This window comes from Rhineura floridana, chromosome 19 (assembly GCF_030035675.1).
Source record: "Rhineura floridana isolate rRhiFlo1 chromosome 19, rRhiFlo1.hap2, whole genome shotgun sequence".
Lineage (NCBI taxonomy): Eukaryota > Metazoa > Chordata > Lepidosauria > Squamata > Rhineuridae > Rhineura > Rhineura floridana.
The window spans coordinates 2,061,089-2,074,809 of NC_084498.1; the positions used below are offsets into that span (position 1 = coordinate 2,061,089).

At 46.4% G+C, this 13,721-nt stretch overlaps 1 protein-coding gene across 5 annotated transcripts in view; it reads right to left on the reverse strand.

Moving 5' to 3' along the window:
- GRK3 (G protein-coupled receptor kinase 3) overlaps positions 1 to 13,721 on the reverse strand; it is a 115,589-nt gene that overhangs the window by 38,525 nt on the left and 63,343 nt on the right. For all 5 annotated transcript variants that reach the window (XM_061602680.1, XM_061602682.1, XM_061602678.1 and 2 more), the window contains 6 exons: positions 8,877 to 8,978; positions 8,177 to 8,251; positions 6,294 to 6,355; positions 4,894 to 4,945; positions 3,671 to 3,762; positions 2,769 to 2,868 (listed from right to left, as the gene is read on the reverse strand). In XM_061602680.1, the coding sequence (XP_061458664.1) occupies positions 2,769 to 2,868; positions 3,671 to 3,762; positions 4,894 to 4,945; positions 6,294 to 6,355; positions 8,177 to 8,251; positions 8,877 to 8,978 (483 nt within the window). The remainder of the gene's footprint in view (positions 1 to 2,768; positions 2,869 to 3,670; positions 3,763 to 4,893; positions 4,946 to 6,293; positions 6,356 to 8,176; positions 8,252 to 8,876; positions 8,979 to 13,721) is intronic.

Consider the following 13,721-nt stretch of genomic DNA (forward strand, 5'->3'; position numbering starts at 1 on the left):
CCTCACATAAGGTCTTCCCTTCATCGGGATGCTGTTTGCTTTGTCATATTGGCACCCAAAAGATTCTTGCTCTACCTCCACTGCTAGAGGCACTACAGCCTCTGTATACTAGCTACAGAGAACCACAAGTGGGGGGGGAGCGCTGTAGCTCTCACATCCTGCTTGTGGGCTTCCCATTGGGGCGTCTGGTGGAAGAGGAGATGCTGGACAAGGTGGGCCCCTTGGCCTGATCAGCTACAGATCTCATGTTCTTCTTCATTCTCCTCAATGTATTTTCTAACACAGACATGTTCACACAGATCAGGGAATTGTGCGAGTCCATTTGGAACGGAGTCTCTGAGAACAAAAAAAAAGTAATCTTTCTGCCAGCATCCCAAGTAACTATGGCAATGAGAGCTACTTTTGGCTTGACGTAACAAGGTTATTTTTCTCTGAAGATGCTGCCACTTCAATGTCTGTTTCCTAATCAGCCCAGAAAGGAGCATTTGGGGGCACGGTGGTGTCTGCACTTGACATGCATAACTCTTCAGTGTTGTTATTCTCGGAATTTCTCTCTACTGAGATGCGTAGCAGAGTTGCGTAGCGCTGCGGAACGGAGAGTATTGAGCAAGCTTAGCGTGTGTGTGTTTGAATCTTTGCTAAGATTCTACCTTCCCTGCAAATTAGTCAGAGACTTTAAGCTTTAAAATAAGAAACAACTACTTTATTCTGGAAGTACATGCTTGCTAGGAAAGAGTTCTATATCTAGCTAACTGGCTATGCTGGAGCAGCGAGCACTGGTCCCAGGACTCGCCCTCATCCTGGTTGAGAGGAGAGACAAAGAGAAGATGTCTGCTCCCCTCTCGAGAGAAAGAGAACACAGAGAGAGGCGGGAAGGAATTGGGATCAACATTCCTTTGCTTATCAGCCTAGCAGGAAGGGAAGAGACGACAGGATCAAAGGGATAGGTATAGCCTCAACCAGCAAGAGGTCTAGCTCTCTCTAGCTACCCTTATTAACCCCATACAGCCTCAACCCACTAAGTTGGAGTTGAACCTCATACATTCCAACAGTTATTTGATGGGTGCTCCACTGGGTCACAACCCCAGGAAAGGATGGATCTGTTAGAAAACAAGGCACTGCCTCTCCAAATGCTGGTAAGTTAGGGTCTGGAGACAAACAACTGAAATAACTCTATCCCCAATTATAGATCATCGCTGCAGTGTTCTTCAGTATACGAAGTACTTTGTCATAGCACTTAAGAGCATAAGAACGCTGCTGAATCAGACCAACCAGATGCCTCAAGGAAGCCCACAAACAGGTCCTGAAGGCAGTTTCCCAGCAACTGGTATCCAGAAACACATTGCCTCTGGATACGGAGGTTCCACATAGATAGTATTTCCATCTCCTCTTTCGTGTACTTGCCTAGAGCCATCTAAGCTACCACAAGAAATGGTGGTGGCTGCATAGGAGCGGCCTTCCCCCAAGTCAGACCACTGGACAACCTAGCTTAGTACTGCCAACACTGACTGGCAGTGGCTCTCCAGGATTTCAGGCAGGAATCATTCCCGAGAGTGTCTGGAAACTCAAGGGATTGAGCCTGGGCCCTTCTGGTAGGTGCCTTACCACTGAGCCACAGCCCTTCCCCAAGGCCACCACCTTAGATGGCCCTACAAGGGAACTTGATAAATTCATAGAGGAGGGTCAGGCTACCTGGCAGCTGTGTCCCACCTCCAGTGTCAGGATGCCTCTGAATCCCAGTGGCTGGGGAGCACAGGTAAGGGGAGCCCTGATGCACTCATGTCCTGCATGCAGATCTGGTGGACTAGACGGGGCCCCTTTGGCCTGATGCAGCTGCAGGGGCCACCACCGCCAACCTGTGACAGTGGATTTCACAAATTAATTAGGCGCTGTGTGAATAAACACCTTTCTTTATCTCCATCGAATCTCTTGCCAATCTGCTTCACTGGGTCACCTTGAGAGGCAGAGAAAAGCTCTCCACTTTTTCTGCCCCGTGCACACAACCTTATTCTTGTCCCTCCTGAGGAATCATTTCCCCCAAATGCTTCAGCCTTTCCTTGCCAGGCAGGTGTTCTCACTCCATGATCCTTTCGGCGGCTGCTTTCCGTCATCTCCTCCAGCAATGAAATATCCTTGCTAAGTCAGAATGGCCCAAATCTACACCAAGCATCCCCAACCTGTAGTTGGGCTCTATCTCCCATCAGCCCTAGCCAGAATAGCCAAGGGCCAAGGATGGTGGGAATTGGGGACCACTAATATCTAGAGGGCACCAAGTTGGGAAAGGCTGCTGCACACAGTATTCCAAACATGGCCGCACAACAGACTATTACAGCCACAGTATAACAAGGCTGACTTTGGTTTAATGCAATTCCTCCTGCTGTTATGTTTCATTTTATCCATTTGTTTAGGTTTACAGCCACCAATCCTAATCCATAGGCCTTTGGAACGCACGTGCTGGTATCTTAACTCCCTTTTCAGCAGCAACAACACAAGGCAGCATTTCTTTATATGGCTGCAGAATATTTAACAGGGAATTTATTGGTTGCATTTACACCCTGTCCATCGCATAGTGATCACAGAACAAGTTACAGTAAAACCAAAGCATCCAACAACCACTGTTCATCAACAAACATATGTTTAAAATTAAGAGCATGTAAGCAGTCAATCTGCTCCAGCAGTAATCCTCACCGTGAGGTGGAGTTTCTCTATTTATTTATCTATCTTTAAAGCACGTAAGACAAGCACGGAGGGGGCCACAGCATACTCACACCAGTACTGACAAGGGACAGCATGATCCTTTCATTCAAGGCCAGAGTTTCTCCTTGCTTCATCTTGATCCGCTTCTTATCCAAACATTTCATTGCATACCTGAAAATTTTGACTGGTTCAGAAAGAGGCTTCCATAGAGGGCCAGATTTCCATCTCTCTGTTAGAGGCAGAACACCGGGAGCCCAGGAGAAGTTGCAAGGTCAGGCCCTCAACAGGAGATCCTCTTCCACTGAGTCACAGTCCCTCTGCTCTGCTATCTCACCTCTGTCGAGTGAGATTTTGATCAATAAGATACTCAAGAGCAGCCTGATGTTTTGGACTAAAACTCCCATCCAGCCAGCACATCTAGCTCTAGGCCAGGGATGCTTTCTCAGTGGGAACTGCATTTTGCAACACACAATCCAGTCCTGCACAAGTGGAAGTGGCTCCAGAGCAAAGCCCAGGCTGCCTTGCCGCGAGACAAGACAGCCCTGGCGTTTGGGTGCTCAGGCAAAACTGGGCATTATTGTACAGACATGCTGCATCCCTACCCGGAGTTAAGTGCGACAACAGCATTCACTCTCACAACTTAGAAGGAAGCTGCTTTCAAGAATGAAATAGTCAATTGAAGAAAACCCGTTAACCATACCTGGATTAAAATGCGATAAACCCACTGGAGTCAGGGAGGCTTTCATGGGCCGCCATGTCCTCCCACCCACAGTCACACCCTGCCACTGACCTTGTTAGATTGGCTGGAAGTGGGGTGTCCTTTCGAAGTGGAGACGTATTGCAAACCCCTGCGGAACTGGGACAATGAAATGCACGGTACTGCAATCCCCCTCCCACTCTCTGCTATGCTGCTGAGGGATTTTGTACAGATGCATTAAAGCTTCTCTCATTATCAACACCAACAGCTACTTACATCTTCCCCGTGTCTGCTTTCCGGCAGCCGTAGACTTCTCCAAAGCCTCCTCGCCCAATGATCCGGTGGACACTGAAGTCGTTCATGGTCAGCTGCAGGTGGAAGGGATGGAAATGACATTTGTGGGGGATGGCCAACACACTTGCCTCCCCTCAAGCACCCACCCGCCTTCAAACTGGAATTCAGGCTAATGCATTATAACGAACTGGTTGCCTCCTCCCCCACCCCACCCCCCGGATTTAAGGACCAAATGGACTCTTATTCCGCGCAATGCAGCAATGTATTCTGGAAATCGGGGAATCAGCATAGCCACAAGGAAGGAAACAATGTCCATATTATTAGAAGTTGAAGGCAGGAGAGATTTCAGGGGGATCAAGACAAACATGAAACCACTGAGGAGGGGGGCGAGGTCAGACTCTTCCAAGGTTCTTTCACTGAGCATGTAAAGCAATAGCCTGCCTCTGAGCATGTGCCAAGTGCCTTCCCTTTTTTAGTGAGGAACCACATCATGCAAAACAAGGAGTAAGACATTTTAATCAGACTTTTAAGGAGGATTAAGCCTCAGTATCTTTGGTGTTTAAAAGTTAATCATTAACCAAAAGCCACATTTAGGCTGCAATTCTAACTCACTAGGCAACAAGCCCCTTTGAAAGTGAGGCTTCTGTGTAAACATCCAGAGGATTACAGTGATAAGGGGGAACAGCTTTAAAAGATGGGTGATGGAAATGACATTTTAAACCAGAGTGGGCTATCAACCCTCTTAAGACCCCCTTTTTTCCCTCTAGCAATCCTATGATGCATTGATGTTAAAGGGTTGTGCCAAGTAAGTTCTACCTAGCAGACCACTGAAATTTATGAACCCAAGTTACTCACGTCCATCAGTTTAAATGGGTCAACTCTGAATAGGACTAGCATTTGATGCAACCCATAATCCAAATAAAGCAAGATAGCATTGTCGGGATCTCTCAGCCATTTAGGCACAACTAATCTCTGTTCCATGATTCTGAGTCTGCTCTCTTGCTCAAGAACATCAGAACTGTCTTTAGGTCTGGCTCACATCAAAATCCATATAACCCAGTGTTTTCTGCTGAGAATTTCACCAACCAGCCACTGCTTGGTCCCCCAGAAATTAGAGAGTGGTGCAGGATCCACCTCCTTCCTCCCCATCCCCTATTTTTTTTGGGGGGGGGCAGGGAACCACAAAGTGTCTTGCAAGTACTTACATGGATGTTTAGCTCCACATTTTTCCACTGACAAAATCTAGTAAACTTATCACTGCAAACATGGGGAGGGAGGGAGAGGGAAAGATTGTACATTAGGGAAATGAAAATAAAACTGAACTGGATGATTTATGAGGAGTCAAAACTACATTTTCAATTTTTAAAAGCTCTGTCGATTAGCAAATCTTCAGTGAGCAGACGTTAATTAAGACATGCTATAGCAATACTCGCTTTACGATGCTGCAGACAGCATTCCAGTAAAAATGCCTCCATATTTCTGTGAGATTCTAATTTGCAATGCATTTTAAAAAATATAATTGAACTCTGCATTACAGAGAACTCTGTGGGATAATTAAGGAATAACGTAGGTGTTATTAATATATGCAACACGGGAATGGTGTTTTCTTCTGCAAAATAAATGATTAATTGCTTATTTCCAAAGTAGACAACCAGACCCCTAAAAGATCTCTTTGTAAAATGATATCTGTTCTCATATATAATACAGTGATTCATGTGTTACATATGGCAGTGAAACCAACTTAGAGGCACACGTCTTTTCATTAAAGCAAGCAGAGTTAAGAACACAGGAACTGATCTCTCAGCATCTCCCCTGCAGCAAACTGAGGGCTGGCACTTAGAAGCAGATCTTGCAAGACCTGAGCTATCAACACAGCTCAGGTTCAGCAAAATTACCTCAACTGGCAATCAGAACCAGGCATGGGGCATTCTGTTTGGGAGTAGCATTCACTCTTTGGAATTCTTTACCTAAAAACTTTGCCAAGCCATTTGCTTAATAGAGATTTCCCTAATTGGTCATGTCACTGCTGCTTTCCTGTGTATTAAAAACAATTAAACTCCAATGGGAGTATTTTTATACTAGTTGTTTTAGCTGTTGGTTAACTAAGGCTGCAATCCAATACACACTTACCTGGGAGTTAATCCCATTGAACCCAATGGAGCTTACTTCTGAGTAGACATGTACTGGATTGCAGCCTAAGATGCTTTGTGTATTTCTTACAAACAGAAGAGGAACTGGACTATCAAAACTGAACAGAATCAGCTGAACAGCTGCAAACCTTGTTGAAGAGCTGAGCCACATTACAAAATGCTTTGCTGTGCAACAAACCCACCTCAGCTCCTGCAAAGCTTATCTTAACGGCCAAGATCAAGCCACATTGGAGGCAAAGCCGTCCAGGAGCAGAAACAAAACAAGGAGAGTAGACTTTGCAGCTTGATGTAAGGGTGTTCAAATCAGCTGTCTCTCACTTAGAATGGAAGCGCTGGAAGGTCCAAATACAACCTGTAGACTCTTCTAGCACATTCCATATGCCTGGCTACAATTTGCAAAATGGCTTCCATTTGCAGTAACCAGCAAGGCTATCAACGCACAGTCAGACCCATACCTTTCCAGAAACATTTGGAAGGTTTTTCCTTTGAGGCTGTCACAAATTTCGTCTATGTAGGGCTAGAGGGGGAAAGCAAATATTTATTTTATTTGAAGCACTGGGTGTCCTACCTTTTATTCTTAAAAAAAAAAAAAAAACACAAAGTGCCTAACAAAAACAGCATGTTGAAATCACTAACATAAACCCTGAAGGGGGGGGGGACCCTGCAAAAAAACCCTTCTGCAACAAACCCTGCAGCCTGTGGGCATGACCTGGAAAGACAAAGCACAACGCTACACTGACTCTGTGCCTCTTGTTTGTCTCATTTTGGCTGCATGCTCCCAGGTGATTAGTACGAACCGGGATGCACCTGGAACCAGAACTGCAGGAGCCGCCGGCCACTCCAGTGCCCTCCCGGTGGAGCACCGCTTCCCCTCCAGGTAGAGAGAGGGGATACAACTAAGCCACTCGGCCTATGCTGGCTCTGCTGGTGGGAGGAGCTTCAAGCACTCTCGACGCTCTGCGGGACTGCCGGCAATCCCCGTCTACCAGCTCCCCAAAGCATCAGAGGCACAACTTCCCTTCCCCCTTCCATGCTCGCTCCAAAGCAGGAGCCTCTTCTCATTCCAGGCGAGGGCCCTTCAGAAGACACATCCAGCCACACCTGTTCACTCATCGCTCACTGCGGCTTTGTGATTCCCAAACCCAACTCCCGTTTGGGCAAGCTCCTGTAACTCAACGTTCTCTCCAGAACTCTTTCTCCTTGGTAGGCCCCGTTTCTCCTCCTCCCCACTCAATATTTTTATTACAAAGATTTCACACCCTGCTTTATACTCTGTGCACTTTCCAAGTGGCCCACAGCAGCACTAAACACAACCTCAGCTAAAATGAAACAAAAAGTCAAGATCTAAAAGGCCAGCTGTCTAGAAGTCCTGAGCAAGTAAAAAAGGTCTTCAGTCAGTGCTAAAAGCACACCAAGCTCGGTGCCAGGCAGGTGGGAGAGTTACTGTCCAGGGACGAAAGCTGCAGCTTGGGAGATAGCTGTTGCTTCAGCAATTAAGCAGCTCAGACTCGGAGCTTATATAGGATCTGAAGGTTCTGCCGCTTCCCAACTCTCAGCTAGGCCCTGATCTGGACAGGTGCTTCCACACGCTTCCTCTTTCTTCAGAGTAGCCCTTGGGTGCAGCTAGCTGGGCATTTTGGTGGCAGCCCTAAACCTCCTGCCTGTTTCACTGTCTCCTCTGCTCTTGTGACCTTGGGGGAGGTATTAGGGCAGGGTCTGTCTGAGAGCCAGCCTGGGAAACGCAGACAGTTAGCATGGGAGTCTCAAGTCCTGGGGCAGAGGTAACCAGCTCCAATAGGTCTCCAGGATCACTGGCAGAATGGAGATCTGCTGGGGTGGGGGAGTCTGCTCCCCCTGGTCCTCCTCTGAGGAGACCTCAGGGTTGAGATCTGAGCAGGGCTAAATCCTGACTGTTGCATGAACAGGGCACCACAATGCAGATATCCCTCTCCCCAGTGACCACCCACTTTGCCTTCAAAGGTAGAGATGAACCTCTAAGGAAAAGCTCAACAGTGTTGAAGGAGGAGATCCTTTTTCTCCATTCCCCAAGAGAAACGCTCCCCCCACCGTAAAGTGTACTTCCTGTCACACATATGTACCTCCCAGGTAAATGGGAATGAACGCGTGGACAAAGGGTATCCATAATGAGCTGCCCTGGCCCTTCCAGTGCAATGATTGGCTTAAATCCTGCCCTAGGTCTATTTACCTTCAACATCTGAACTATTCCCACTATCTTGCACGGTAAGACACATTTCGACAAGAAGCTGTTCATTTCACTGTTTTGCGGATTCTGTAAGTAATCTTTCAAATGCCGTAAAAATAAGAATTCCAACGTCACCTGAAAAAGGGTTGGTGGGACTTGCTTCTTGGAGAGGTGGTTTTGCACATGATCAACCGTTGGCTTCGAAAAAGGCTGTGGGGGAAAGGACGGTAGTTTTTAATTGATTCAAGATGTCTTGAGAATGGCTAGAGCTGTACTGTGGCTTTGAGGCTGGATGAAGCAAGCCAGCAGTGCTTTTATATTTATATATAAATGTATTTATTTTATTGAATTTATATCCCATCCTTCCTCCCTGAAGGAGCCCAGGGCGGCAAAAATATTTATAAAAATATGTACATACTGCACTTTCATTTTAAAAAAAACTATCAAAGCGGTTTGTTGTTGTGTCCATCCCAGGCTAAATATTTTGTGGGCAAAAGCAGAAAAATTGGTCTACAGCATTCCAAATAGGCATTGTAGCTTAAGCAGAAGAAGCCACTACTCTCCTGTGTAAGTGCTAAGAGGATCAATGGAGCAAATCAATGAGATGTTTCTCTCTGGCTCCCAATTCTTTTAGCAAAACCACTATTTCAAAACAGGATTCCCCTAGGCCAGCGGGAGGGAGGTGAAGGTGAACAGAAACAAGTGGGCTTAAGGCATCAAAGTCCCTCATTGCTTTCAGGGAACTGTTTTAACTCAAGTCACTGGTTAAGCCTCCACATCTCTGTCTGGTTTGACATTCTGCCTTTTAAATAATTCTAGGGAGGTATCTACATACGTGTGAGCAAGAAAGCAGCTCTTTCATGATATAGGTATCGTAGATCTGCCGACTCCTGCTGAGACGATCCTCCTTGGAGTCCAGTTTCTCATATTCTTTAATCTGTGAGACACAAACATGGCGAGTCAGCACACTGAGCCTGCAAATGCCTTGATTCTTCCTTTGTCAGCTTTTTCACTCGGCTTTCCCACTAACAGATGACTGAAATACAGAAGAAACTGGTCAAAGCTCAATCCTCCCTAATCTAAAGAACAAGTGCTTGGCCACAACTCTCCAGGCAGCTTAGCCCACATCCTCAGGCTACAGAAGACGCGCTTGTCACTTTGTGGGGGCAATAGAGCACCAAAGAGGTTGATATCAGAAGAAGAAACCTTGCCTTCAAAACAGATCAATCCCACATTCAAATTACATTTCCAAATACACGGCACTCTTCTCTTTTCACAGCACTCTCCCAGAAAAGAGGAGCTCTGCTCAGATTTCTGCCCACCTCCTGAGCCAGGTGACAAGAACAGGGCCCTGGCTGCACCCCAAGCAGGGCTGTTGCAACTGGTGCTCTCTTCCTTCCCCATCTCGTCCGATCCTGGGCTATTTTGGGAATGACCAGAGAAGATTTCCTAGTGCGAGAGAGCCGGCCGGGGGTTCGCAAGCTGCAATCAGGCTTCTTACCCTAATTGACTCAGCTCCATCCACTAATTCCTCTAATCAGTTTCTATAGAAAAGAGACTTCTGCATTTACATCAGGACTGCAGCAGCACTGGCACCAGAAAGGGATTTACAAGGGGGCAGAATGGCCGCTTAAGTCTGATTAACAGGATATGCCACCCGCCCTGGTTGATCACGGATACTCCGTGCACAGAGCCCACTGGCACCAGAGCCCCTCGTTGAGTTCTGAGCACAGAACTAAGAAACCACCTGCTGGTGCAGCAAAAAGTTTCACCTGTCTCCAACAGTGGGCAGCCAAAGCCTCTGGGAAGCCCCCAACAGGGCATGCAGGCCATGGCTCTCCCTTACCATTCCCAATCTGTGAGCCATCAGAAATTAAGCACACAGCTCCCACGAGCCCAGAACTTTCATCCGCCAAGGAGGGGGGGCCTGTTGTGCCTCTGCATGAATCAGTGCTTGGCCCATGCCTCCTTCCACTCCACCCGAAGGCAGGCAATTCTGTCTCATCTCTACATGGAGCGGGACTGGAACATTCAACTGCTCCAGACTCAGAGATGAACAGATTATCCACCTCCAGAGAACATAAGAACATAAGAACATAAGAAGAGCCTGCTGGATCAGGCCAGTGGCCCATCTAGTCCAGCATCCTGTTCTCACAGTGGCCTACCAGGTGCCTGGGGGAAGCCCGCAAGCAGGACCCGAGTGCAAGAACACTCTCCCCTCCTGAGGCTTCCGGCAACTGGTTTTCAGAAGCATGCTGCCTCTGACTAGGGTGGCAGAGCACAGCCATCATGGCTAGTAGCCATTGATAGTCCTGTCCTCCATGAATTTGTCTAAGCTTCTTTTAAAGCCATCCAAGCTGGTGGCCATTACTGCATCTTGTGGGAGCAAATTCCATAGTTTAACTATGCGCTGAGTAAAGAAGTACTTCCTTTTGTCTGTCCTGAATCTTCCAACATTCAGCTTCTTTGAATGTCCACGAGTTCTAGTATTATGAGAGAGGGAGAAGAACTTTTCTCTATCCACTTTCTCAATGCCATGCATAATTTTATACACTTCTATCATGTCTCCTCTGACCCGCCTTTTCTCTAAACTAAAAAGCCCCAAATGCTGCAACCTTTCCTCGTAAGGGAGTCGCTCCATCCCCTTGATCATTCTGGTTGCCCTCTTCTGAACCTTTTGCAATTCTATAATATCCTTTCTGAGATGAGGCGACCAGAACTGTACACAGTATTCCAAATGCGGCCGCACCATAGATTTATACAACGGCATTATGATATCGGCTGTTTTATTTTCAATACCTTTCCTAATTATCGCTAGCATGGAATTTGCCTTTTTCACAGCTGCCGCACACTGGGTCGACATTTTCATCGTGCTGTCCACCACAACCCCGAGGTCTCTCTCCTGGTCGGTCACCGCCAGTTCAGACCCCATGAGCGTATATGTGAAATTCAGATTTTTTGCTCCAATATGCATAATTTTACACTTGTTTATATTGAATTGCATTTGCCATTTTTCCGCCCATTCACTCAGTTTGGAGAGATCTTTTTGGAGCTCTTCGCAATCCCTTTTTGTTTTAACAACCTTGAACAATTTAGTGTCGTCAGCAAACTTGCTGACGAGAGGAGAGCTTTCGATACATCTCTGCATGATTCGCTATTTCTTCAGTCAGCCGGGCTGGGTAATCCTGCCACATCTCTGCATCTGGAAGGAAAAATAATTCCGACGACTCCCAATGCAAGCACACAGCAAATTTTTCCACCCTCAGCAAATGCTGCCCAGGGATTCTCTGGCCTCCTCCCGTGCAGGGAGTAGGCTCCTCTAGGGCCAAGTAATCCAATATTGTATGTTACGGCGGGGGACGGCTGTCCCAACCAAGGCCTCCAGCATAGCAGCAAATCTCACTGCTTCTTTCATCTCCTGCATCACAGTTGCTCTGGATCCTCAGGAGGCAAGGCAAGGCAGGCTCAGCCTTAGGGGGAAAGGCGCCCTCTAGGCTGCAGAGAATCAGCTGACCATCAGCTTTAATCAGCCTTAGCCATCCTGGTGCCCTCCAGATATTTTGGACTATGCAACTCCCATCAGCCCCAATCAGTATAGCCATGCTGGCAGGTAGGAGTTGCAGTCCAAAATATATGGAGGGCACCAGGTTGGTGACAGCTGTTCTACACACTTACACGCCACATGCGTATATCCCATACAACGCTGCCTGGCAAGGAATCTTCTTAAATGCCAAAATTAGAAGAAAAGACAAGTTACCTGACAGCTAAACAACACACATTTGACAGCTGTGGCTGAATCATTTCTAATAAACGCTCAGTCGTGACTCTCATAGCAACAGGTGAGATTCCTAGAGTGTGGGACTTTTTTGCATCTGAAAACACGTTAATTTGGCCATATTTCTTCTACTCCATTGAAAATAAGCAAGGGATTAAATGTAACATCACTTCATGAAGGATATGCATTATTGATCTGCTAGGAGTTATTTTTTTAAAAAAAATATGATATGACATTAATTGACAGATTTCTTTAGTCAGGTGATGATCCTAACTATGGATGAAGAAGTAACCAGAACGGATAGAATGGAGTTGTTAAAGAGAGGGGTTTTTTGTACTGATAAACAAGAACACCTTGTAAAAATGGTTTTTTTTTTTTAAAAAAAGTACTAAAATCCCAACAAAAAAGTAAACAAGTTACTTTGAAAATAACTTTTTTATGAAGCTGAAAATACAGGGAGCAACAGTAGCCTGGTGGTAAAGTTTTGCAGGGAAAAGGTCCCCTGCTCATTCCCTTCTAAAGATCTTGGGTGGCTCGTGCTGCGCAAGACCCTCTAAGACTCTGGTGAGCCACTGCAGTCAAGCATTACTGGGCTAAAGGAACAAACAATCTGGTCTGGGACAAGGCAGCTTTCCCAGCCCCCACAAAAGCAGGCATGCCTTGATCAAGCAGAATATGCTGTCCAGAAAGCCAGTGTGGTGTAGCGGTTAGAGCATTGGACTAGGATCTGGGAGAATCATAGAATAGTAGAGTTGGAAGGGGCCTACAAGGCCATTGAGTCCAACCCCCTGCTCAATGCAGGAATCCAAATCAAAGCATTCCCGACAGATGACTTTGGGCCATCACAATCTCTCAGCCTAACTTACTTCACAGGGTTGTTGTGAGGATAAAACCAGGAGGGGGGGAATCATGTTTGTATGCCACCTTGAGCTCCTTGGAGGAAACTTGGAATGTAAATATAATTACCAAATTCTGAGTGCAGATTAAATTGCCTTGAAAGGAACTTCTCTCTCCTCCAACTTTGAGGTGGTTTTTTTTAAAAAAAAGCCCTTACCATCAAGAACTGTCAACCAATCACCTGCCTTTAAATAAACAGTTAACAGCTTAAGGTTGAGAATGTTTGCATTCTTATAAACCACCCAATATCACCAGAATCTCAATATAGGTACCTCTGAGATACTGTAGGAAATGTATGAAGCAACTTTAAAGGATGTCATCTAAGAAACAAAATCCACCACGCGTCAGAAGGGAAGAGAAAGGGCCCACAGACTTCAGCACATTTCCATGCTGAAGGCTCCAGGTTCAATTTTCAATTTGAAAAAAACCTGAAAAGGCCACTGCTTTGGGGCCATCACGATCCACGGCCAGTCCTTGTAGAACAGCCTTCCCCAACCCGCTGCCATCTAAATCTTTTGGACTCCAACCTCTATCAGCCCCCGCCAGCATGATCAATGGTCAGGGATGATAAGGGTCAGAGGTAGCCAATGAGGTGCCCTCCAGATGATGGTAGACTACAACTCCCATCATCCCTGGCCACTGGCGTCCAGCAACATCTCAAGGGCATGAGATTGGGGAAGGCTGGAGGAGACAATATTCCAGACCCAGCATCAGCCAATTGCCTATGTTTTCATAACTGGGTGTCTTTTAATCTTTTCTTATTCATTCCCTATTGCACAACAACTAACACCAGAACCAAAAATAGAGCTACACCTATTCAAACTGGAGTCGCCAATCCATCAATTTGTGTTGCAATCCTCTGCACATGCACTTGGAAGTAAGCTCAGGCAGGACTTAAATCTGAGTAAACACATGCAGGAGCAAGCTCTGATAGCTGTCAACAGATCCTCCCTTTATCATTTATTTTCTGTAAGCTAAGCAAACTGAATCCCTTTGACTTTTCTTCCT